Source organism: Eumetopias jubatus, unplaced genomic scaffold (genome assembly GCF_037043125.1).
Source record: "Eumetopias jubatus isolate StellerSeaLion01/CBP00866 unplaced genomic scaffold, mEumJub1_p1.0 scaffold_8, whole genome shotgun sequence".
NCBI lineage: Eukaryota > Metazoa > Chordata > Mammalia > Carnivora > Otariidae > Eumetopias > Eumetopias jubatus.
In genome coordinates this window covers 9,879,698-9,906,105 of record NW_028274814.1, presented here as the reverse complement: position 1 = coordinate 9,906,105, position 26,408 = coordinate 9,879,698, and the positions used below count along the sequence as shown (strand labels likewise).

Genomic DNA, 26,408 nt, shown 5'->3' with positions numbered 1-26,408 from the left:
TTTTCGGAGGCTCCCCCTAAACGCATGCGCTTTCGGTGGGCAGCTTAGACCGCGAGAGACTACAATTCCCCGAAGACCATGCAAAAGAAAAAAAATCCCATGGTCGCGGGGAAGAGGCGGGAAAACGTGAGGTCTCGCGAGAGAACGGGATTGAGGCGGCTGCGCGAAGTGGGTGGAGCGGGGTGGAGAGAGTGAGGAGGAAGAGGAGGTGGTGCGGTCCCACAATACCAGGCGGGAGGGCCGTAGGCGGTTTGTATCCGGGCTGAGAGGTGCTCGGGTCCTCCGCGGACTTTGCTGCCTCTGTCTCTTTAACGCGAGAGGAAGCGATGCAGAGGGGTGGAAAATGGCAGAGCTGCAGATGTTACTAGAGGAGGAGATCCCGTCTGGCCAGAGGGCGCTGATAGAGAGTTACCAGAATCTGACCCGGGTGGCGGACTACTGTGAAAACAACTACACACAGGTGAGGAGCGCGAGCGCGCGGGCGGGCGCTGGCGGGCCGGGCCGAGGATCCACAGCCTGCCGCCCGAGTGACCAGCCCACTGGGCGGGGTGGGGAACTGCCCTAACCTCAGCGGCTGCCTCAGCCCCAACCCCAACCCCAACCCCAACCCCAACCCCAACCCCAACCCGAACCCCCAGCCGGGGAGAGCAAGTGGCCGGGCTGAGGGAGTCGGGCTGCGATACAGGAAGTGGCTGTGGTGGTTGAAACCGATAGAAGGGGAGAGAGAAAATGGGCGAGGGAACCCGGAGCTCGCCGCCGCCGCAGCCCGGCGCCCTCCTGCTGTCCGCCTCCCTTCGGGCTGGGCCCCCCGGGTCGCGCGCTGCCCTCGGCCGCCTTCCATTCGCTGGACTCCTGTGTGGGAGAGCCGGCTGCCCCTCGGTCCCGAGAGGGGTCTAGGACGGGGAGAGGAAAGGGCAGGGACGAGGCGCGGGGAGGAGCGGCAGAAGGGAGAGGAAAAGCGGGGTGTGTGTCGGGGGAGGGTGGGGTGGGGGCGATTATGTCAGTTCAACCCAGAGGGTGTGTCTTTTATTTATTTATTTTTTTAAAAAATTTGTCATGAGTCACATTACACAGACCTCCCCGAAGAGAGGAGGAAGCGAGTGGGGAGTGAGGGAGGGCGTGTAAGAGAAGTGAATCTCAAAATTCCTTTAAATTTGAAGGTTTGTAAATTTGCCTGGCTGTCCGTTTTCATGTCGGGTTTTTTCCCCCTCTCATCATTTTCACTTCCGCCCCACCATCATGTATTCTAGAGGTTGTTAGGACTATCGTTATTATAAAACGTAAATTGTTCTTAACTACTTGGAAAAATCTTACTCTCTCTTCCCCAAAAGTTCTTCAACTGTTGTCTTTATAAGTAACTTAAAGTAGAACGGTTGTAACCGCCCGTTGCTTATTTTCTGAGGTTTTTCTCTTTCCGACCTAAGTAAATGCATAGAATATGAATCCGGATAGATTAATAAGCTATAACCCAAACGTGTTTTGAAAGAATCGGGTTATTGCGATTCAGAACTTCAGTATTTACAGAAATGCCTCCCATGTGATTATCATTTTTAAGAACCAGTAGTTTTCTGTGTTGGCAAATGCTTTTAGTTTTAGGAGATACTGTTTTCAGAATATTTTGAATATTTCTCAATTTCCATATTAGTAACATTCTATCTTCAGTATCAACAGTAGGAGTTTATCTCATAAACTTCTTCAAGCTTTTACTTTAGTAGGACTTCTGATAAACTTGTTGAATGCCCACCACGGTCTACTGTATTGCTTGTTTTTGCAAACTTTGTAGTTAGCCTTTTAGAAAAATATTCTAAAATCTATAGGAACGTGAATATCGTTTTCAAAGAGAAAAGTGGTCTTGTAGTTTCGATGTTAACACATACAACGCGTATGCAAGCTGACAGGAAAAGCCTTAAAATTGAGGTGAATCTCAATGTATCCCCTGATAAGGCTGAAGGTTTTGAAGATTTTGAAAGTCAGAGTAAAAGCACAGGAAGTTAATTTGCCCCCAATCCAGAAAAGTCATTTCTTGTAGAAGTCAGTAAATAAGTACTTCATAAAAGGGTGGCTTCTTTTGTTTTGCGTGTTGGGAAATCTGACAAATGTATGGTGTGGTAACTGCTATGTGTTGGCAAATGCAAACGTGTTTTAACTTGTCTGTCGACTACTTTTTTTTCAGGTAGTTGTGTGCTGTAAGGTTTTTATTTTTTCCTCCCTGAGCTTGTTTCTCTTCTCTTGCCACTATCATGTAGCTCTGAAACACTTTTAAACTTTATTGGTAATATTCCTAGTTAAGATAAATCATGGTATTTCTCCTGTAGTCTCTGTTAAACATGTTAGTACCATGGTGCCATAGCCATTGCCAGTGGCCCCAAATTGTTTTTGGTTGTTCTAAACTTGACACCAGTGAGGTATTCTGATTTTCCTGTGGTGGGGGGGGGGGGGGAGATGAAATTCACACATAATGTTTATTTTAGTAGCCTTGAAACCTTGGGCAGCATGATGCAGGCTACTAAGTGCCTTCCTGAGACGCTCAGGTGAGGTCAGGCTCAGAAAGGCTCAGAAGATGATGGAGACTGTGGAAGTTGATATAGTAGCTGTCTTTGTGAAATGCTGTGCTGCTAACTTTGGTGCTGTGAATAGGAAACAAATAGTGCTAGGAATATCCATTTAGATGTCTTTTGAGATCTTTCTATATCCTTTCTGTGACCCTGATTGGGTTATAACCAACATCCTACGTAAACATGCCACCTCTCGGGGAAAATACGCAGTCACTTGTGTTTTGAGAATTTTTTATACCCAAGATGAGTTAATTTATTGCCTGGGTGATTTTTATCCTGAGAGTTCAATTTTCGTTTTGTTTTCCTACAGTTTGGAAGTACAGTTCAGCTCAGGTGAGTTGTTTAGCAGACAAGTTCTTTTGGCTGTAGTGCAGTTGAGCCTAGAGCACGTTCTCAGCTCGTCGGGTCCTGTTGACTTTAATTATTAAATTGTTTTATTAATGGCAAAACTTCTCAAAAGAGTATTATTGTAAAAAGGATGGTGCTTTTGAAATTGCTATGGGGAAATAATACTCAAAATATAAAATATTTTTTATAAAGACATGAGGAATAATCTTTGCCTTTTTCTGTCTTTAGTTTGAATTTTTCTGGTGGGTTATGTCAAGGACAATACTCCTCAACTTGCACACACTCTTCTGGGCAGTTCTCTTTGCTCTACTTTAGGGTCTGTATTGCCTTTGTCATGGGAACTGTTTTGGGGAATAGGAAGGTAAGCTAAGTGAAAAGGAGTAGAAACTGCTTAAGAAAGGTTTCTCAGCATGCAGATTGCTAGATTGGGGAAAGACGTACAAGTCTTCCATACAACTTGTTAATTTAATTTTTCTGCCTGGCATTCCCCCAATCAGAGCTACATTTGGGTTAACAAGTATATTCCTTTTTTTTTTTAATCTGGGACTTTTTTTTTTTAAGATTTTATTTATTTATTTATTCATTTGTCAGAGAGAGAGAGAGAGAGAGAGTGATCACAAGCAGGGGGAGCAGCAGAGGGAGAAGCAGGCTCCCTGCTGAGCAAGGAAACCCATGCGGGACTCCATCACAGGACCCTGGGATCATGACCTGAGCTGAAGGCAGACGCTTAACGACTGAGCCACTCAGGCGACCCTAACAAGTATATTCTAAAGTCTGGGAGTATGAAGTGTGAAGGGGATATCATCAGTGAGCTACTTAGTTTACCTTGTTGTCCTTTTTCCCTGATGTTAGCTTATGCTCATTGCTCATTATGCACATTTGATCTTGGAAGGCAGGTAATTTTTGAGAGGGAATACTTTGGAGTAGGTAAAAGCTAACATTTGTGATACTGTACAATGCATGCCAGTTATAAATAATGTCAATTACTACAGTAATTCTATGATTTTCTTTTTTTTAACAGATGATCAGTCTGCAGTTCAGAGGCATCAAATACCTAGCCTAAAGTTCTGTATCTTGTATTAGACAGTGTCTGGAATCAAACCCATATTTTCTAATTCCATATCCTCAGTTCCTTTTTTTTTCTTTTTTTTTAAAGATTTTATTTAATTTGACAGAGAGAACACAAGCAGGGGGCGTGAGAGAGGGAGAAGCAGGCTTCCCGCAGAGCAGGGAGCCCGATGCAGGGCTGGATCCCGGGACCCTGGGACCGTGACCTGAGCTGAAGGCAGACGCTTAACGACTGAGCCCCCCAGGCGCCCCTCCTCAGTTCCTTTTAATGAATACTGACTGAATGGGGTATTTACCTCAGCATAGAGGATAAAAAGCTGGTGTGAAGAGGGTACTATAATCGCTTCTATTTATTGAGTACCTACTCTGTCATAGTCTTTGCTGGTTGATTTGTATTATCTTTAATCCTTACAAAAACTCTCCATGATAGGCAGTATTCTCACAGATGAGGAAATTAGAAGTCAGAAAAGTTAAATGAGTTTTGTTTGATTATACAGTTAGTAATTGGCAATCAGGGTTTCTGCCTAACTCTGAGAGGCTCCAGAGGCTACACTCTTACTTTATCACACTGTCTCCAGACTCGAATGAATCTAGAACTCAAGAGACTAATTCAGGTATGTCATGGGAGGGGCGCCTGGGTGGCTCAGTCATTAAACGTTTGCCTTCAGCTCCGGTCATGATCCCGGGGTCCTGGGATCGAGTCCTGCGTCGGGCTCCTTGCTCAGTGGGAAGCCTGCTTCTCCCTTTCTCACTACCCTTGCTTGTGTTCCTGCTCTCTCGCTCTCTCTCTGTCAAATAAATAAATAAAATCTTTAAAAAAAAAAAAAAAACGTCATGGGATAGATAGACTCTTGTTGGGCAAGTCTAGGAACCTAACAACTATTTAATCGTTTGTTCTGAGTTCCAAGTTGGAAATAAAAGAACAGGTATGTTTGTAATATGGGGGCTTCCCTTCATCACCAAAGTGCTGAATTATAGGAATCAGGCTAATTTTCATTGAGCTTAGTGGATTCTTTTCCTTTCTGTACATCCTTGTCTATTTTTAAAATTCGGATTCAGCTTTGCAATTGTGATAAGAAAATCTGTAGAATAATTAGTGGAAGTTAACAGGGGCATCAGGGTGGTTCTGTCAGTTAAGCTTTCCCTTTGGGACAGGTCATGATCTCCTTGTGCTGAGATTGAGCCCCATATTCCTGCTCAGCGGGAAGTCCGCTTCTCCCTCTCTCTCTGCCCCTCCCCCTGCTCATGTTTGCGCGCGCTCTTTCTCTCTCTCAAATAAATAAAATCTTTAAACAAAATTAGTAGAAGTTAACAAAAAAGTCTTGAAATATTATGGTTACTTCTGATTTCCACATGAACTAGATTCAGGTAAAGACAGTCAAAATGATTAAGGAGATTAGGATGGATTGGAAATGATGTAATTCTTAGAATTGCGCTTTGCATTTTGAGTACAGCAGGGGCTAGTGTAATTAGAGATCTAGGTTGGAAATGTAAATGAATTAAATAGGCTTTTAGTAATGTACAGTGTGGTGACTATAGTTAATACTGAATTGTGCATTTGAAAGTTGCTAAGAGAATGGGTCTTAAAAATTTTCACCACAGGTTGGGGCGCCTGGGTGGCTCAGTCGTTAAGTGTCTGCCTTCGGCTCAGGTCATGATCCCAGGGTCCTGGGATCGAGCCCCGCGGAGCCTGCTTCTCCCTCTCCCACTCCCCCTGCTTGTGTTCCCTCTCTCACTGTGTCTCTCACTGTCGGATAAATAAAATCTTTAAAAAAATTTTTTTCACTACAGGAAAGAAAAATATTACAACTGTGTGGTGACGGATGTTAACTAGATTTATTGTGGTGATCATTTTGCAGTATATACAAATACTGAATGATGTACATGTGAAACCAATGTTAACGACATTATAGTTAAAGTAAATACAGGGCTTTTTAAAAAATACTTTGAGAGAGACCGAGTGAGAGAGTATGAGTGGGGGAAGGGGCAGAGGCAGAAGGAGAAGCAGACACCCCCTTGAGCAGGGATCCCCATGTGGGGCCTGATCCCAGGACCCCGAGATCACGATCCAAGCCAAAGGCAGACGCTTAACCAACTGAGCCATGTGCCCCAGGACTTTATTTTTAAATTTTATTTATTTTTTCAAATCAGGGCTTTAGGTAATTTTATGGCAGATCCTCAATTAGTTGTTAGATTGATCTATACCATGCCACAACATGTTTGTTTTTTATTTTTTTAAAGATTTTATTTATTTGCCAGAGAGAGACACAGCGAGAGAGGGAACACAAACAGGGAGAGTGGAAGAGGGAGAAGCAGGCTCCCCACGGAGCAGGGAGCCCAACGCAGGACTTGATCCCAGGGCCCTGGGATCATGACCTGAGCTGAAGGCAGACGCTTAACGACTGAGCCACCCAGGTGCCCCACAACATGTTTATTAATGTTGCAGTGAAGCAGATAGGATCTGACCTTGCATATTAGGTTTTAACAAAAGTCCATTCATAAGGATAGAATATTATATCAATTCTTAATAATAATACTCTCAAGAATACAGATTATTTTTTACGGCTGTATGTCCTTTGAAAGTTTGTGTTAAAACTAATGTCCTGGAACGCCTCGGTGGCTCAGTCAGTTAGGCGTCTGACTCTTGGTTTCCACTCAGGTCATGTAATCAGGGTGGTGAGATGAAGCCCTGCGTTGGGCTCTGTGCTCAGTGTGAAATCTGCTTGAAATTCTCTCCCCCTCCCCCTCTAACCCTCCCCAGTCAAAATAAATAAAGTCTTTTTTTAGAGATTTTATTTATTGGGGCACCTGGGTGGCTCAGTCGTGAAGCATCTGCCTTCGCCTCGGGTCATGATCCCGGGGTCCTGGGATCGAGGCCTGCCTCTCCCTCTCCCACTCCCCCTGCTTGTGTTCCCTCTCTCGCTGTGTCTCTCTCCGTCAAATAAATAAATAAAAAAAAATTTTTTTTGATTTTATTTATTTGACGGAAAGAGAGAGAGAGAAGTGAGAGAGGGAACACAGTAGGGGAAGTGGGAGAGGGAGAATGAGGGTCCCCGCTGAGCAGGGAGCCCGATGCGGGGCTCAATTCCAGGACCCCGGGATCATGACCCGAGCCGAAGGCAGACGCTTCACGACTGAGTCACCCAGGTGCCCCAAAGTAAATAAAATCTTAAAAACAATAAATAAAACTAATGTCTTCTCCTTTTTCTTTTTGTAACCTTCATACTAGTAAGAACTTTACCTGTGGTGCTTTGATCTAGTCCTGATCTGTTGAGATCCTGAGTTTTAGCATGCTTGTGTCTTTTGGACATCCTGGTCCCTCAGGATAATGACACTTTTTAATTCCTTCTTTGTGCTTCTGCTTCCTCCATTTGGTTCTGATAGCTGAAGAATGCTAATACTTCTTTAGTGGAAGAAAGGTATTTGAACAAATGGAGGTCTGATCTGTGCTTGTGGTTGGAATAACCCTGCCATTTCCAATCCAGCGTAATCCCAATTATTTAGAATAAACCTATATATCTGTCTTGAGTGAAATTTGACCTAGGAATTACATCTGTGAGTTAACAGACAGAAATATATTAGCCAGAAAGGAAGAGCACTAACATTGGGAGAAGAGGTTGAATCAAACATTAGATTATGTAGATGTAATTCCATAAAAATTCCATGTTGGTATGAAAAGTAAGTTTAAAGTAATAGTTAAATGCTAATTCAGGGGCATTAAAAAAGTTTGAAGAGTGCCTGGCTGGCTCAGTCAGTCTGAAAAGCACGCGACTCTTGATCTTACTCTTGAGCTCTGAGTCGTGGCTTTGAGCCCCATGTTGGCTATAGAGATTACTGGGGAAAAAATAGAAAAAAAAAACTTAAAAAAAAAAGTTCAAATTTTGGGGGAGTTGTATAGTTTTTCTAATGTCTTTTTGTGTCGATTTTGATCTCCATTGAAGTGTTTGATTTTAGAAGAAATAATAGTCAAACCCCAGAACTAGAAACTTTTTATTCCCTAATTGTTTATTAAGACACTATATCAAAAAATAAGGGATTTAAAAAAAAATTATAGCATTAAGCGGTGCCTGGGTGGTTTAGTCGGTAAGCGGCGAGCTCTTGATCTCAGGGTCATGAGTTTTCAGCCCTGTGTTGGAGCCCAGTATGGAATCTACTTAAAAAAAAAAAAAAAAAATTACAGCATTGAGAAGAGAAAACATTTGGAAAATAGTAATTATTGGATTTTATTTTTATTTAAAGTTTTTTTTTTAAAGATTTTATTTATTTATTTGAGAGAAAGAGAGAGAGTGAACATGAACAGGGGGAAGAGGGAGAAGCAGACTCCCTGTTGAACAAGGAGCCCGATGCTGTACTTAATCCCAGGACCCTGGGATCATGACCTGAGCTGAAGGCAGACGCTTAACCGACTGAACCACCCAGGCATCCCTGGATTTATTTCATTTCATTTCATTTCATTTATCTGAGAGCAAGAGAGTGAGAGAGAGCATGACCTGGGGGAGAGGCAGATGGAGAGGGAGAGACAGACTCCCCGCTGAGCAGGGAGCCGGATGCAGGGCTCCATCTCAGGACCCTGGGATCATGACTTGAGCTGAAGGCAGAAGCTTAACCAACTGAGCCACCCGGGCGCCCCTGGATTTCATTTTTATTTTATTTTATTTTATTTATTTTTTTAAAGATTTTATTTATTTGACAGAGGGAGAGAGACAGTGAGAGAGGGAACACAAGCAGGGGGAGTGGGAGGGGGAGAAGCAGGCTTCCCACCGAGCAGGGAGCCCGATGTGGGGCTCGATCCCAGCACCTTGGGACCATGACCTGAGCCGAAGGCAGACGCTTAACCGACTGAACCACCCAGGCGCCCCTGGATTTCATTTTTAAAGGAAATAGCTGATCTGATCATTTTAACAGTAAACATTAATTCCTTAGAAAGGAGACTTGAAATTTTCTATTGAAGTTCTTTAGTGTTACCACTCTGTGTCAGCTGAAATAAGTACACTTAACTTTGGATCTACTAATTTTCTCTATTTACAAAATGAAGTTTTCTTAGACATAGTTCGTAGTAAATTGAAGTTTGTGAAAAAATCTGAAGGCAAAATAAAACATCCTTAGAAAGATGTGTATTTGTTATGAAATAGATTCTAATTTTTTTTAAAGATTTTATTTATTTATTTGACAGAGAGAGAGAGAGAGAGAGCAGGAACACAAGCAGGGGGAGTGGGAGAGGGAGAAGCAGGCTTCCCGCAGAGCAGGGAGCCCGATGCGGGGCTCGATCCCAGGACCCTGGGATCAAGACCTGAGCCGAAGGCAGGCGCTTAATGACTGAGCCCCCCAGGGGCCCCAGATTTTCTTTTTCTTGATAAGTCGATTTTGTCAATTGTGTGTTTTCAAGAATTTGTTCATTTCATCTAGGTTATCCAGCTTGTTGGTGTATAATTGTCCATAATATTCTCTTACAATTTTTTTTTTGGTCTGTAAAATTAGTAGTAATGTCCCCACTTTCATATCTGAGTTCTATAATTGGATCTTCTCTTTTTCCTTCATCTAGTTAAAAGCTTGTCAGTTTTGTTGATCTTTAAAAAGAAAGAAAGAAAGAAACCAGGCCTTGGGCATGGATTTTTCTCTATTGTGTATCAATTCCCCTTGTCCTTTATTTTGGTTCTGATCGTCATTATTTCCTTCCTTTTATGGTCCTTAGTTTGCTCTTTCCTAGTTCCTTAAGGTGTAAAATTAGGTTATTGAGTTGAGATATTTCTTCTCTTATAATGTGTTTATAGCTGTAAATTTCCCTCAGCACTGCTTTTGCTACATCTCGAATTTCGGCGTCTTGTGTTTTCATTTGTCTCAAAGTATTCTCTAATTTTCTTGTGATTTCTTCTTTGGCCCATTAGTTGTTGTTTAAAAGGGTGTGATTTAATTTGCACATGTTTGTGAATTCTCCAGTTTTCTTTCTGTCACCGATTTCTAGTTTCATTAGGTTATGATAAAAAATACTTCAGATGAGTTTAGTCTTTTAAAACTTATTCATACTTGTTTTGTAGACACCATAGGGTCTGTCCTGGAGAATGTTTCATAGGCGCTTGAGAGAACTGTGTTCTGAAGTCGTTGGGTAGCATGTTCTCCGGGGCCTCACTGGTCTGTGCTGTTGTTCCGCTGTCCTATTTCTCTGGTCTCTCTCTGGTTGTTTGATCCATTATTGAAAGTGGTGCATTAAGATCTCCAACTAATACTGTATTTGTCCCTTCGGTTATGTGAATGGTTGCTTCATAGATACTGGGATCTGTCCTTTGGTGTATGAGTCTCTTAAGAGACAGCATGTACACTTGGATCTTTTTTATAGATTTATTTATATACTTGGGTATTATTTTTATATATATTCCGCCAACACCGCCTTTCATATAATTACTGGTAAGGGAGGATTTACTACTGACATCTTGCTGTTTGTTTTCTGTTTCTGTGTGTCTCAGAGAGTTTTTGTCGCTTATTTCCTCCATTACTGCTGCCTTTGGGATTAGTTGATTTTTTATAGTGACATGTTTTGATTTCCTTTTGTTTAAATTCTTTTTTTTTTTTAAAGATTTATTTATTTATTTATTCATTTATTTGACAGAGAGACAATGAGAGCAGGAACACAAGCAGGGGGAGTGGAAGAGGGAGAAGGAGGTTTCCCGCCAAGCAGGGAGCCCGATGTGGGACTCGATCCCAGGACCCCGGGACCACGACCCGAGCCGAAGGCAGATGCTTAACGAGTGAGCCACCCAGGCGCCCTCCTTTTGTTTAAATTCTTTATGTATTTTGTTTGTGGTCTGTTTCTTTTTGAGTCAATTCTGATAATTTTTAATCTTTGAAGGAAATTGACATTTCATCTGAATTGTCAAGTTTTTTGGCATGAACTTGTTTATAACATTTCCTCAGTAGACTTTTCACCTCTGTATAATCTGTAGTGATGTGATCTTTCTCATTCTTTATAATGGTAATTTTTGTCTTTGTTTCTCTTGATCACTTTGGCTAGAATTTATCAGTTTATTGATTTTTCCTTATAGAACCAATTAAAAAAAAGAACCAATTTTTTTTATTTCATTGATTTTACTTATTTTTATTTATTTTTAAAGATTTTATTTGAAAGTGAGAGAGAGTACAAGCTGGGGGGAAGGGCAGAGAGAGAGGGAGAAGCAGGCTCCCCACTGAGCTGGGAGTCTGACACGGGCTCTATCCCAGGACCCCAGGATCATGACCTGAGCGGAAGGTGGCTTTTAAACTGACTGAGCCACCCAGGGGCCCATTGTGTCTTCATACTCACTTACGTTTTCTTCTGTGATGTCTAATTTTTGTTAATCTCATCCCACGTATTTTACATCTCAGACATTGTCACTTTATCTCTAGATGTTTGATTTGGGTCTTTTTAATCTCATGTCTACTTTTTAAACATGTGCTGTACATTTAAAATAGCTTTTAATTTCCTGTTTGCTAATTCTAGCATCTTTGTTCTCACTTTCTGTTGATTGCCCTTTACTTCTGACATGGCAGATGATTCCATTGATATGTTCTGGTTTCTCGCTGACAAGTATCTCTTTATGATACGGTTGATAATATCTTTGGTAAACTTTCATGTTCCATTCACTGCTTGTTTTAAAGGTTTTATTGACCATAATGTCTAGTTTTAACTGAACTACCCCTCACAAAGTAGCAGATATGCCTAAAAAAAGATTACTTTAAAAAAACTGAATTAAATATTGTATTAGAAGTGCAAGCCCAAACGAACAACAAGAAAAAGCCAAAATGACAGTTCTTCTGTGGATATTGTGATTTATAAGAAATACATATTTGGTTCCTGGCAGAGAGTTTTTAAAACCCTTTGACTTTCTTAACTGATCAAAGCAGTGACGATGTCTTCTGCTTTTCATAACTAGCCCCTTCCAACCGTACCCGACTTTATGTTAGCGCTCTGACTTCTGGAAAGCCTCTAAGGGTGGAGGCTGGCTGCCTGGAGAACCACCCATGTGATTAGAGGGTTGGGATTTTCAGTCCTACTCTCTCCTACCTCAGGAGAAGGGAGAGGGAAGAGGGACAGGAGATTCTGTCCAGTCACTGAAGGACAGTGATTTAATCAATCATGCCTGAGTAATGAAACTGTCATAAAAATGCTGAATTTACTGGTTCTGAGAGTTCGGTTTTGGCAAACACATGGAAGTTCTGGGAGGATGGCATGCTTGGAGAGGGCATGGGAGCTTTGTGCCCCTTCCCCCCATACTTTTCCTTATTTGTCTCCTCCATCTGGCTATTCCTGGGTTATTATCCTTTTATAATAAGATGATACTCTAGTGAGCAACACTTCCTGAGTTCTGTGAGCCACAAATTAAAGCAATCAAGAGAGGAGATTGTGGGAACCTTTGATTAATAGCCGGGTGGTCGGAAGCACAGGTAACAACCTGGATTTGGGATGGCATCTGAAATGGGAGTACAGCAGTCTTATAGGACTTCTTATTAGTTGGCCCTTACACTGTGGGATCTGACTGTATCAGACTGAATTGAACTGTAGGACACTGATGGCCGTCCCTGGACAGTCAGAGAGTATCTGGTCACAGAAGTGTTCAGTGTGGTAGGAGAGTAGAGGAGATACACAGGAGTGTTTTTCTCTAAGATGTTCAGCTTCAAACTGTTCAGAGCTCCTTGTCATCCACATGAGGAGGTTGAACAGATGGTTTAATCAAATCTAGTAAGAAGTTGGCAAAGTCAGATTTATTAAAAAGATTCCTACTGTGGCCACCTTTTTATAAAAGCAAGTTAAGAGCCACTGGCAAAACAGAAGAACCAGACTTGGTGAAGAAGCCGTTTGAGCAGGTGAAAGCTAAAGAACTCAGTGTCTGCATAGGAGATTCACCAGAGGGACCAAGGAAAGATGAAACGGGGACTTGCAGGGTCTGGATCCAGATGCGGTGCCCTTTCAGGCTACCTGTGTGTATTGACTTTGGTGGTAGGATGCCAGTGGGCATTGTTACCTGAGGATGTTCTCTGTCACTTTCAGATCTAATATCTGAGAAGAGTAACTTAATGATACATATGACAGAGACCGTTATTAGACTGTCAAGAAACATATGAAAAACAGGAAATTGTAAAAGGGAAGAAGGACATTGGGAGAGGGAGGTAAACACAAATATTTTGGGAACAGTGAGTTTCTTTTCTTGGGTAGCTAGGAAAAAGTCAGTCTGCCCTTGAGCATGTTGTCTGGAGTAATTAGGAAAAAAAAAAGTTCTTTATGCTCTGAAAAACTTTGAGAATTTAACTGGAGAGTGTGTATGACAGGTTTTCTCTATGTAATGTCTACATTGGCCTTAATTTAGTACCTGCACCAAGTCAGAACCATTTCCCTCATCTGAATTTTCTCAGGCTTTGTTCTGTTTTTAAAGTATTATGAATAAAATGTAAATAATTTCAAACTTTTTAAAAAAATATTTTACTTTTATTTTATTCATGAGAGACAGAGACAGGCAGAGGCAGAGGGAGAAGCAGGATCCCTGCGGAGCAGGGAGCCCGATGTGGGACTCCATCCCTGGACACTGGCATCATGACCTGAACCGAAGGCAGATGCTTGAGTGACTGAGCCATCCAGGCGCCCTTCATATTTTTTATATAAATGGTGTGGCATTAATATTTCTTTATCTAGACCTGGTGAATACAAGATTGTTTAATAGATTTTTTGTTTGTTTAGCTGCGAAGAAACGTTAACTTCAATTTTCCTGGGACTATGTTATTAGCCTGTCATAATTGCCCATGATTCTAGGTATGGCTTTATCAGCTCCTTTATCACTCTAGCCCAAAACACAAACTTTTTTTTTTTTTTTAAAGATTTTATTTATTTGACAGAGAGAGACACAGCGAGAGAGGGAACACAAGCAGGGGGAGTGGGAGAGAGAGAAGCAGGCTTCCTGCGGAGCAGGGAGCCCGATGGGGGGCTCGATCCCAGGACCCTGGGATCATGACCTGAGCCGAAGGCAGACACTTAACGACTGAGCCACCCAGGTGCCCCAAACTTTTTTTTTTAATCTTTGGCATACAGAAAGACCTGGTAAAGTGCATGTTTATTACCTAATTTGTGTTTGTAGTGGATCACTAGAAATCATCCAAGAATTACTCATGTATTTCCATTTTGGTGACAGGTGTTGTCGTAAGCATTTAGCATATGAGGGTGCTGTTCATCCTTACTTGTGACTGTTCTGAATTAATTGTGACAAGCTAATAAGAGCTTTTGAAAGTTTCATTCCAGGCTTCTTGAGCTAATATTTTGCCTCTGGCCAGTGGGGTAGACTGCACATTAATTTTGATACTCTTTAAAGACATGTGCGCAGTTACTGTTCATTTAAGCCAGATGGCATGTGTCAACTCCTGTTCCTGGAAAGGGAGAGGTTTTTTTGGAGGGGGAGGGGCCTTTGTAGTAAAACCTTACGTGTCTTCTTATGGAGCTCTTCTCTTTACATAATAAATTAGTACGTGTCTTCTTATGGAGCTCTTCTCTTTACAGGAATTTGTACTTATAGAAGATTTTCATAGCACTTTAAGCACTTCTTTCACTTACGAAGAGGATTCTTAGGGGATTGGGCACAGATGGTTTTGTATGTAAATTCTTTTGCAGTTGTGCAGTAGCAAGGAATCATTGATAAAGTTACATAGAACGAATACTGTTTTTTAGGATAAAAACAAACAAGAATTCATAAGAGAAGGAGTAAGTGGCCCTTTTATGTTTTTACCAAGCTGCTTACAGTCAGAATCTGAGTCAGGGGATTGGCTGGCTCTGGACAGAACTCTTAATGATGGAGTGTCGCTGCATTTGGAGCCCCTTAGAAAATTGCTCTGATCCAGAGTCAGCCATAGGTAGTCTTCTCTACACGAGCACCGTGAATTCCAGCGCTTGGCTTTTAACGTGCATCATGAATCACCTTACCTTGAAGTTTATTTTTCCATTATAATTTTTATTTTTTTCAAGCAAGTACAGGTAGGTAAGTGTTTGAATTCTGCAAGCATTTGGTTTTCATTTATCCTGACTAAATCCTAAGCTGCTGAACTTTAGTGACACTTTTTGATTTTCACATCCATAACTCCCAGGAATTTAGGATGTGAATTTGGGTATTGGTAAAGTGGCTTTTCTGTGTTCTTATTTTCTTGGTAATTGATCTTAAAAGTATTATTTTACTGGGATGCTTATCAACATTTTCATTTTTTTCAAGGTGTTGACTTTAAGGTGAAAACAATTTCAGTGGATGGCAATAAGGCTAAACTTGCAATTTGGGTAAGAGTTTTAAAAATGTATTTTGTACAAGTATTCAACTTGTATTTTTTAAAGAAGCAGAAGTTGATGTGTGTAGAGTTCTAGAGGGAAACAAGTTGTATTAAATAACTTTTGGACAATTTGTTGGTTAATGGATAAACAATAAATGGCTATGTCTTATATTGGGTAATGAGGCAGAGACTTGTTTCACTTACTCAGAATTTTAAAATATATAATCCCTTGAGAATACTTAAAAGCAGAATAAAGTATAGAAAAATCATCTTATCTGCCAGAACGGATTATTGCTATTGAATATGTTTCTTTAAAGTTTTAAGAAGACAGTGTATACTCACCTAACACTGAAGGCAGTTGTTGGGGAGAAGGGGATGAAGTGATGCTCAGGAAAAAAAGTATTTTTCATGTTAGTCTGTTAGTATATTCCTGAAATTTGAGTTTGCCAACTTTGGATCTATTTTCTACTCTCAGTGCCTAGTCTTTACTTACTGTCCTTTCATTTCCCTGTGAACCCAAACATTCTGATACATGTTGCTTTCCTAAGACCTTTTCATGATAGTGCTGACCAAATAAAATAGCAATAACTGTCAAAGACGTCCAAGATGCTTAGTGTCTATCTCTGTCTGCCCGTCTCTCTCCCACTCCTGTCTACCTACCTACCTACTTCTCTCTCTCTATCTAAATGATTGCCAATAGATTACATTACATATATAATTTATAAAACTATGCTCTTATATATCGGATTCCCACATATACTATGAGAACTAAATATATAAATACGTTTTTGTTACATGGGATAATTGGAACTGGTTAGCGGTCATCACACTGAGATGTACTTCAACATGGTGATGAAGTAGTAACTGGGCATCGGTTACAGATTGAAACAGCACGTGTTTATGTATTGTATGATCTGATTCATTTTCCTGGCATTCTCCGAATGGCATATTATTTCTAATACACATTTCATCCCAAATAACAAGTAACTGTGTAAGTGTGTCTCATGTTTTTCTGTTAATTTTTTTCTAACATGCAATACTTTACACGATCGGTAGCCTATTGGCCCCCTCCCCAAAATATAATTATGATATTGATAAGAATAGTAATGTCTAGCAAAAAACAATGTGGAAAATGTTGGACTAGGCCATAATAAAATATATCGAACAGTTTAAGAATGCTAGCTTCTCCCTGTACAAAAGTGGGAGCCTGATTTTCCGTATACTTTTCATGGTTGAATTTATCCCTTCTTTCTGCCCTTGCTACTGTTTTGTGAGATATACGTGTTAGAATAGGATCTAAGGCTTGGTGGTTTCCGTGAGATCTTTCTTTTATGCAAGAGGTATTGTTAAATTTACTTTTTAGTTCCTGTATAATAAAAAGGTTGGCAGGTATTACTGAAGTGACATCTTTATCATAGGCGTATAAATATTTTTTTAAATAAGAGGCTCAGTCTCAGAGCCCTGAGACCCTCATGACCTGAGCTTAAATCAAGAGTCAGAAGCTCAACTGACTCAGCCACTCAGGTGCCCCAAATGTTAATGTTCTTGTGTGTGAGTGTGTGTGTGTGTTTGTAATACTAACTCTGTCATGTGCTGCAAATATTTTTTTCCTGTTTGTCATTTGCCTTCAAATCTTGTTTAGGATGAGTGAGTGTGTGTATGGGGTATGGATGGTGTGGGGAGAGATGTTCTTGCCATACCAAGGTTTTAGTATTTTTGTGGTCAGACCAGTTTTTTTTTTTTTTCATGAATTTGGGTGTTACGTCATATTTAGGAAGGCCTCCTCACTCATAAATAGAAATACATGAGTCCATTGTTTCCTCTCAGTTCCTCTCCTGCTTCGATGCTTCTCCTAGGATCAGTCAAATAGAATAATCAAGTACAGCCCTGTCCTCACTGCTCCTAAAAGTGCCGCACACACATCACGGCCTACTTGGCACCTCTAAAGCTATTTTTCTCTATATCCTGCCCTCACTTCCACTCCCACGTTTTAATATTTAGTCTTTCCAGATCCTTCCTTGTCCTTTGTCCATTTCTAATCTTTAATAATCTCTTTTCTCCTCTCCCATCAGAGAAGAAAACCACAGATAGTAAGCTCTGCTTTTCTTATCTTACAAGGATGCTATTACACTTATTGCAAATTCCTGTCTTGAAAACAAAAACAAGCAAAAATCTTAACTTTTGACTATGTAAGCCTATAAATTTTATAGGTGTAATATATTCTGATCCAATATTGTGGCACAGGGTGTTTGCTCAAATTATCATACCTACTTAAACATTTTTATAAGTGGATCCAAAAAAATCAAGACTCTAAATAGCTGGACTAATTTAAATATTTGTGTATAAAGTGTCAGTCGTGTAGTATTTTAACATTAAACATACTATATTTTTTTTGCTCTAGTCTTTTTTTGTTTTGTTTTTAAGATTTTATTTATGAGAAAGAGCAAGAGAACCTGATCAGGGGGAGGGGTAAAGGCAGAGAAACAGACTGGATACTGAGCACGGGGCCTGACATGGGGCTCAATCCCAGGATCCTGAGATCATGACCTGAGCCGAAGTCAGACGCGTAACCAGCTGAACCACCCGAACCACCCAGGTGCCCTGCTCTTGTCTTCATGTTTAAAACACTTTATGGATATTTTAACTAGAACCACAGTTCTGATTTTTAAAAGATTTATTTATTTGTTTTAGGGGGAGGGGCAGAGGGAGAGAAGGAATCCTCAAGCAGGCTCCCCGCTGAGCGCAGAGCCCCACATGGGGCTCTATCCCAGGCCCCTGAGATCAGGACTTGGGCTGAAATCAGGAGTCGGATGCCCAAGGCACTCCACAGTTCTGTTTTTTATGTTGTGTCTCAGATCAGTTACTATAAGTTGATCTCAGTGAATATCAAGGGAAACAAAATTCATATTCAAATGCTTTCCGCTGTTTCTGGATATTAATTTATTATAGTGTGGATACGGATTTGTTATGAAAACAATTTTTCTGTTACAACCAAAAGTCTTGTGACTAAAATATTTCTTGCTTGGTCCTTGCCCTAACCTATATCACATTATCCAAATTATAATCTGCTTTAGATAGTAAGTACACGTCACTTGAATCACCTTTAATTTATATTACTGTTTTTTGAAAAGTTGAGTCAATATGCAAATTGAATAATTTTAAATATCAGAGGTTTTGTAAGAAACTTTGAAGCAAAGGGAATTTTTGTAAAGAGAGAAATCATTTTTATCATAAATTTATCTGTTTAGAAAGTTTAATTTTGTTAATTTTTTCACTTCAAGATGGCAGGGCTGGGGGCAGTTTCTGTAGTGGTGAGAGTCTGGAAGCAAGGACATTCTGCATTTATGTAAGCGTAGCTGGGGAAGAGTAGTAGATTTGCAGAGTGGTTTACTTTGAAAGTTATTTTCCTCTTAAGTTTCTCTTCTGGGGCCATAAATTACTCATATATTCTCTACCTGTTGCTCTTATATTAAAGCAGTCTCTATTTTGGCCAGGGACAGAAAGTAGGTAAGTAGGAAAGTAAGTAGCTGGAGCCCGTCACTGCTGGTTTAAAATGCCTCTGCAATCTTATAAACCTCTTAGAGGTTATGAACATGTTTTCTATCTGAAGGAGCGTCTGCTTGCCCCATAGCTAAACTCGGATTTACAACCATGAGACTGGCAGCTAAGTTGATGTTTGACATATGTCTTCACTTTTCTTCAGGTTATTTGATATTAGCAGAGTGGAAACTTTTTCTTACAGGGCAGATGGTAAATATTTAGTCTAATCCTAAGACAGGCCATGTGGCATTGTATAATCGAACAGGCCTGGCTGTGTTCCAGTAAAACTTTATTTAATAAGACAGGTGGTGGGCGGAGGGAGCCGTTTGTCAACTGCTGCTTTGCATAATCTTAGGTATCTTGAAGCCACAGTCCAAGGATGGTAGAAAGAAGACAGAAGGAACCAGGTCCGGAAGTACAGACTTGTTAATTAGTTTGGGTTGGTTGTTTGGTTGGTTTCCAAGGAAAGTTGAGCAACTATCCTGTGGCAAGAATTGCTCTAGGCACTGGGGTTAAACCGATGATTAAGCAGATGAGGTCTCTTTCCTCACGAAACTTGCACTTCCTAGCTGGTGTGCATCTTTTATGTTCCTCTCCCCCAATATGTGTCAGAAACATGTGATAGCAAGTGGTTTGGTTTTATGCATTTTCCGAAAAGAAGATATAGAGAAAATACTTTTAAGAGTCCAACCTAAAAATTGCTTACCTAAAGTAAGACACTCCTGTAATTCTCTTTTAAAACAAAATAAGTGGTTCTCAGTCTTGATTCTACATTAAAATCACCCAGGAAGGCTTTGAAAACTTCTGTCTTACTGTAGACCAATTAAACCAGAATCCCTGGGGGTTGGACCCAGGCATTGGAATTTTTCATTTCCCAGGAAATTTCACTGTGCTTCTGAAGTTGAGAACCATGGCTTTCAAGGAAATGGGTTTCATGTGTGATAAAAATCTTGAAGAAATACCCCTTTACTTAGATGCATTTTTCTAGACATGAGTCAGCATTTATTAATTTTATTTTATGTAACCCTTTTCAGTAAGAGAATGCATCTAATTTAAATTTCAAGTTTTAAATGAGCTTGTGCATGGATATTTTTAATAATGCTGTTTGACTTTCTACTCTTAATACTATTTATACTTTTTAAATTTAGTAATAATTGGTTGTCACCTTTAGGATACTGCTGGTCAGGAGAGGTTCAGAACATTAACTCCCAGCTATTATAGAGGTGCAGAGGGTGTGATATTAGGTAAGGTTTTACTTTACGATACTGCTTTAAGGATATTATTGTTTTATTATTGCAATTTCTGATTTTCCTTATCTGTGAAGGTCAGTGAGTTTTTTTTCTTCAGGTATGTATTTATGTAACTTGAAGTTATATTAGCTTCATTTAATACTAATGAATATTTAAACATTCAAAATTCCTTTTCAGTCCTTTGTCTAGCAATTAAAAGAGAAAGATCAGATTAATTTATTTGGCTTAAAAGCACATGTTGATGAAGACATAATTAAGGATTAATCGACATGTAATTGGTCTGTCTGAAGAGTGTTACCAGAAACTGATCTTCAGTCAGCAGTGCATTAACATTTGTGTGCGTTTATAAAGGAAGAAACATGCTAGTTGCGTAGTTGAATCTGTTTTATGAGTCCTAAAAAGTCTAACAAGGCACTTAACATCATTGATTCATAATCATACAGAATTTAAAAACCAAATGTGGATTCTCATTGTAAGTTGTTGAAAAGTACTTCTTACTAATATTCCTGGGAAAGTTTTAAAAATAAACATAAATAGTGAGATTTTAGGTTCATTTCATTAATTTAACAGCAACTTTTATTTTGGTTTAGCATCTTTAAGTTTAAAAAACACCTTTTTAAAAAAAAAAAAAAACCAACATTTATTTATTTGACAGTAGGAGAGCACAGGCCGGGGAGCAGCAGAGGGAGAGGGAGAAGCAGGCTCCCTGCTGATCAGGGAGTCAGAGGTAGGGCTTGATCCCAGGACCCTGGGACCATGACCTGCCGCGAAGGCAGTTGCTTAAGCAACTGAGCCACCCAGGCGCCCCTAGAAAACACTTTAAATTAATAAGGTCTTTATATGAATAAGCTCTTAATATATTTTAATGCAGTGGGATGGGAGATGAAAGTGATAACAGGGAGACAATCAGGATCTTATCCGTTAAGTTTACATATTTTTTCAAAGTTGCAAATTCTGGTCCTTATAATAAACAAATTAACAGGGTCATAGACGTTTGAATCCGTGGAAAAAAGTTTGGTATTTTGCCACAGATTTGGATCTGAATGTTTTCGTTTTTGGATAAATGTCTTTTATTGTTAAGAACGGGAACAGCTGTTGTTTTGCTTGAATTCATTTTCACTTATCACCCAGGATATAATTTCATTTCTCTCACGGTGTGTCTTAATGAAATTGAAGTGTGTGTATGTATATGTTTATTATTATTCTTTAATACACTTGTTTCTTCCATCTGCCTGAGTAGATACTGAATGTTCAGCATTTGAAGGCTTAGAAACAGACTTGCCTCTATAGAAATATTAGCTTGTAGTGAAATATCAAAAATACAATGCCATTGCTTCGTATTTTTAATGCTTATTTAATAAGTGACCCTTTTTATTTCAGTTTATGATGTCACAAGAAGAGATACCTTTGTCAAACTGGATAATTGGTTAAATGAATTGGAAACATACTGCACGAGAAATGACGTAGTAAACATGCTAGTTGGAAATAAAACTGGTAAGGTAAGAAGTCAGACATTTGGCATTTTGACTGGATTTCGGTAGCTTTTCTTAATCCTTATATTTATCTTTTAAGAAAATCGTGAAGTCGATAGAAACAAAGGCCTGAGATTTGCACGAAAGCATTCCATGTTATTTATAGGTAGGTGTGTGAACATTTATCCTTTCATTAGTAATGAGGAATTTTAAAATGGAGTTTTTGCTACATTTTTCTCTTTATGAACAGTAAAATGTATGTACCTAGTTCATCATTTTCTTGTGCTAACTGTAGAGCCAGGTTCATTTTTCCTTCTGTGTAAAAGAAAAAAAAGAATCGGTTCTCATTATGTGAAGTTGTATAGGACACAGATCATTCCTGTCAGGACACAGCGCATTGGGCAAAGCCGGGCACCCAGTGTGTGTTGTACCTTGCTGGTGCTTGTGCTGGCAGCAGTGGTACCACCTGGGAGTTTGTTAGAAATGCTTCATTTCGGTCGCAGCCCAGCTTTTCTGAATTAGAATCTGTATTTTTTTTTTTTAAAGATTGTATTTATTTACCTGTCAGAGCACAAGCAGGGGGAGTGGCAGGCAGAGGGTGAAGCAGGGTAAAGCAGGCTTCCCGCCGAGCAGGGAGCCCGAGGCGGGACTGGATCCCAGGACCCTGGGACCATGACCTGAGCCGCAGGCAGACGCTTAACTGACTGAGCCACCCAGGCGCCCCTGGAATGTGTATTTTAACAAGATCTTCATGTGACTTGAATGCACATTAATACTTGAGAAGCATGGTAAAATAGGGTTTGGCAGACTATAGCATGGGACCAAATCTGGTTCCACCATTTGTGTTGGAACACAGCCTTGCCTGTGCATTTACATGCTGTGTGTGGCTGCTTTTGTGCTTCATGGCAGAGTTCAGTGGTTACAGCAGAAACCATATGGCATTCAAAGCGTAAGATATTTACCATCTGGCCCTTTACAGGAAAAGTTTGTTGACCCCCTGTCTAGAAAAGTGGACAAGCTCTATCACTGTGGAGCTTTTTTAACGTTACAGGTTCCCTGGGCCTTGTCACAGGTCTGAAACTGGGCCTGGAAGACCGTTTCTAAAACCATCCTAGTTGATTCTGATGTGAAGCCAGCTTTAGGAATTACTGGTTTAGCTATTCCACTGTTAGAATCTTTTAGGAATTAGGAAATGGAAATAAAAGAACATCATGTATAGATAGAAGCAGGGTGCTGTAAGTGGAAGGTAATAGGCAATTTTAGAAAGGAATTGAGTACTACCTTTTCTGTTTACTTGCTGGGTGTCCTTCATTTTGATACATTAGTTCAGTAAACGTTTACTGAACACTGAGACTATAACAAACAGATGAACAAAATGGACAAAGTCCCTGCCCTCATGAAGCTTACATTCTAGTAGAGGAAACAGACTTAAATAAGTAAGTAGTGGTATGAAGGAGAGAGAGTATAATGGGGATGGGAGGTAATTAGGGGAAGTTCTTTGAGGTAGTGCCATTGGAACAAGAATCCATAAAATGAAGATCTAGAGGGAGAACATCTCAGGCTGACAGAATAGCAAATATTTCCTGAGGTAAGAACGAGTTTAGTGTGTTTAAGGGATAGGAAGAAAGCTTGTGGGCTGGGAGCATAGTGTATGTTGGGGGCAAAGGTGGTGACGGTGGGAGGTGAAATTTAAAAGGTCATGTTGGGCCTTGTAGGGTATGGTAAAGAAATGGGTTTTATTTTATTTATTTATTTATTTTTTTTTAAGATTTTATTTACTTATTCAAGAGAGAGAGAATGAGAGAGAGAGAGCACGAGAGGGAAGAGGGTCAGAGGGAGAAGCAGACTCCCTGCTGAGCAGGGAGCCCGATGCGGGACTCGATCCTGGGACTCCAGGATCATGACCTGAGCCGAAGGCAGTCGCTTAACCAACTGAGCCACCCAGGCGCCCCAAGAAATGGATTTTATTCCAAGTGTGGAAAGCAGGGGAGTAGTGCTGTGATCTGATATTCTCCTAAAAAGACCTGTTTGTACAGAAAATGGTCCATGAGAAGCAGAAGCAAGAGGCTTGTCATGGCCCAGATGAATAATGCTGGTGCCTTTGACTATGGGAGTGGTTATGGGTGGCTTCCGGAAGGTTGGCAGATCGAGGAGATCTTTGGTTGGTAAAGGTGACAGGCTCTGCTGATAGATTGGGTATTTTTTTTAAGGATTTTATTTTTTTCATTTGACAGAGAGAGAGAACTCAAGCAGGGGGAGTGGGAGAGGGAGAAGCAGGCTTCCTGCCAAGCAGAGAGCCCGATGCGGGGCTCATCCCAGGACTCTGGGTATTGAGGATAAGGAAAGAGAGCAATTAGGCGTAACTCTGAGTCTCTGGCATTTAGGATGAAGACATTGGATTTGACAAGATGGAGAATGCTGGTATTTTTTAAAAGAAAAGTTTCCACCAGGCATGCCGGGGTGGCTCAGTCATTAAGCGTCTGCCTTCGGCTCGGGTCGTGATCCCAGAGTCCCGGGATCGAGCCCCGCATCGGGCTCCCTGCTCGGCGGGAAGCCTGCTTCTCTCTCTCCCACTCCCCCTGCTTGTGTTCCCTCTCTCGCTATGTCTCTCTATGTTAAATAAATAAATAAAATCTTAAAAAAAAAAGAAAGGAACGTTTCCACGGAGTGGTGAGAACAAAAACCTAGTTAGAGTACAGTTGACCCTTGAACAATGTGGGGTTAGCGGTCCCGACACGTCCCCCCCCCGCCCGCAAGTCGGAAATCTGCGTATACCTTTGACTCCCCCAAAACTGAACTGCTAATTGCCTGTTGACCTGAAGTTTTACTGATAAAGTCAGTTAACACATGTTCTGTATGTTGTGTGTATTACATACTGTATTCTTACGGTAAAGCTAGAGAAAAGAAAATGTTATTAAAATCATAAGGAAGAGAAAATACCTTTTCGGTACCGTCCTGTGTTTATTGTAAAAAGCCATGTGTAACTGGAACTGCACAGTTCACACTGGTGTTGTTCAAAGGTCAGTTAGAGTCTGAAGAGAAAATGTGAAATAAGGAAGTGGAAACGGCTTACATAGGTTAAGTTTTGATGATAATTTTGCTTTGAAGGAGAGGGAGAACCCAGGTGGCTTCTAGAAGAGTGTGTGGGCTGGAAGGCAGGGTGGTTGGTTACTTGGTTGGTTAGTAAGATGGACAGTAATTTTGGCAGGCTTTTGAAAGCTGACTGATGTGATCCAGTAGTGAGGGCACATGATTCTTCAGTGAATGAGAAGGGATGGGATCCGAGAAGTAGAAAAGGGGATGCTCCTAGATAGCAGCAGGGACAGTTCATCCACTGTCACAGGAACGAAGGCAGAGCCTAAGGTCACAAATGCAGACAGGTTGGTGACTCTCTTGGTGGGATGATCAGTGCTCCTGTCAGATCGTTTCTATTTTTCTCAACATAAAGTTAGGTCATGAGCTGAGATAGAGGAGCTTTATGATACAGGAATAAGAGAGTCATCTCAGATAGTGAAAAAGGTAATTACTAGAGAAAGGTAGGATTGGGGAGCAGGGCTCAATGTCCACATGCGTTTCATGGGGAGCATAAATGCCAAAGGAGACCAGTGTCCATGGTTGTATATCATTTATCCAGTCACCTCTAGCTGCTTGGTTGCAGGCACAGAACAGCCCGACTGTTGAGCTTGGAGCCTGAATTTCCTTATTCTGAAATGGGAATAATAATCTGTTTTGGGGGTTGATTTTAAGAACTAACTGAAAAATTAAGAAGGAACTTTAGCATCATATTTGAGTAGGGCTTTACAGTGTACAATTCTATCACAAAATCCTGGGCTTACATACCCCTCTTCTTGTGGATAGAATTTGAATAGCTCAGCTTTGAGAACTGGGGGAAATTCACGAATATTAAACCTCTGGGGAGAAATTGCTCATTTGCCTCTGCATATACTGCCGGTTGATATTTATGCCATAATAATTTCCCAGGAAAACATCGGAATATGACCCGAAAAGAATAGACTGGCAGTTTTTTCTTGAATTTCAGAGGGAAGTGCAAAAACCTGTGATGGTGTACAGTGTGCCTTTGAGGAACTTGTTGGAAAGATCATTCAGACGCCTGGGCTTTGGGAAAGTGAGAACCAGAATAAAGGAGTCAAAAGTACACACAGGGAAGAAGGCCCTGGAGGAGGAGCCTGTGGTGGTTACTGTTCTGTGTTATAAACTCTGGGAAACTCCATCTCTTGCATATTTGATCACATAGTTACATCTTTATATAAACTTTTAACTGCTATTTTAGGGACCTTGCAGAACATTAAGAGGATTACACATCATGACCGAGTGGGATTTATCCCAGCAATGCAAGAGTGGTTCAACATGGGAAAATCAGTCAATGTAATACACCACACTAATAGAGCAAAGGATAAAAAGCACATGATCATCTCAATAGATGCAGAAAAGGCATTTGACAAGATCTAATACCCATTTATGATAAAAAAAAAAAAACTCAAGAAACAAGGAATAGAAGTGATCTTCCTCAAAATGATATGGCCATTTATGAAAACTGCAGAGCTAACATTATACTCAATAGTGAAAGACTGAAAGAGTTCCCTCTAAAGTCGGGAACAAGAGAAAGGTGCCCATTTTCTCCAATGGCATTCAACACTGAAGTAGAAGTGCTAGCCAGAGCCGTGAGATAAGAAATAGATATAAAAGGAATTCAAACTGGAAATGAAGAAGGTAACTATTCCTTTTTACATGATTCCATGATTCTATATCTGAAAATTCCAAAGAATCCACAATCAAACTAATAGAGTTAATAAACAAATTGAGCAAAGCTGCAAGATACAAGATGAACACACAAAAATCAGTTGTGTTTCTATTTGTGTGCAATCAGCAATCCAAAAATGAAATGA

The 26,408-nt window shown here is 40.4% G+C and overlaps 1 protein-coding gene across 1 annotated transcript; it reads left to right on the top strand.

The window, feature by feature from the left end:
* The first annotated feature begins 197 nt into the window (after window positions 1–197).
* LOC148163652 (ras-related protein Rab-18-like) lies at window positions 198–26,003 on the top strand. Its single transcript, XM_088025507.1, has 7 exons — window positions 198–460; window positions 10,576–10,714; window positions 15,188–15,249; window positions 19,951–20,023; window positions 21,410–21,523; window positions 21,602–21,667; window positions 25,541–26,003. Exons 1-7 carry the CDS (start codon window positions 344–346, stop codon window positions 25,714–25,716), a joined length of 747 nt encoding a protein of 248 aa, XP_087881633.1. The 5' UTR covers window positions 198–343; the 3' UTR covers window positions 25,717–26,003.
* Window positions 26,004–26,408: the final 405 nt, after the last annotated feature.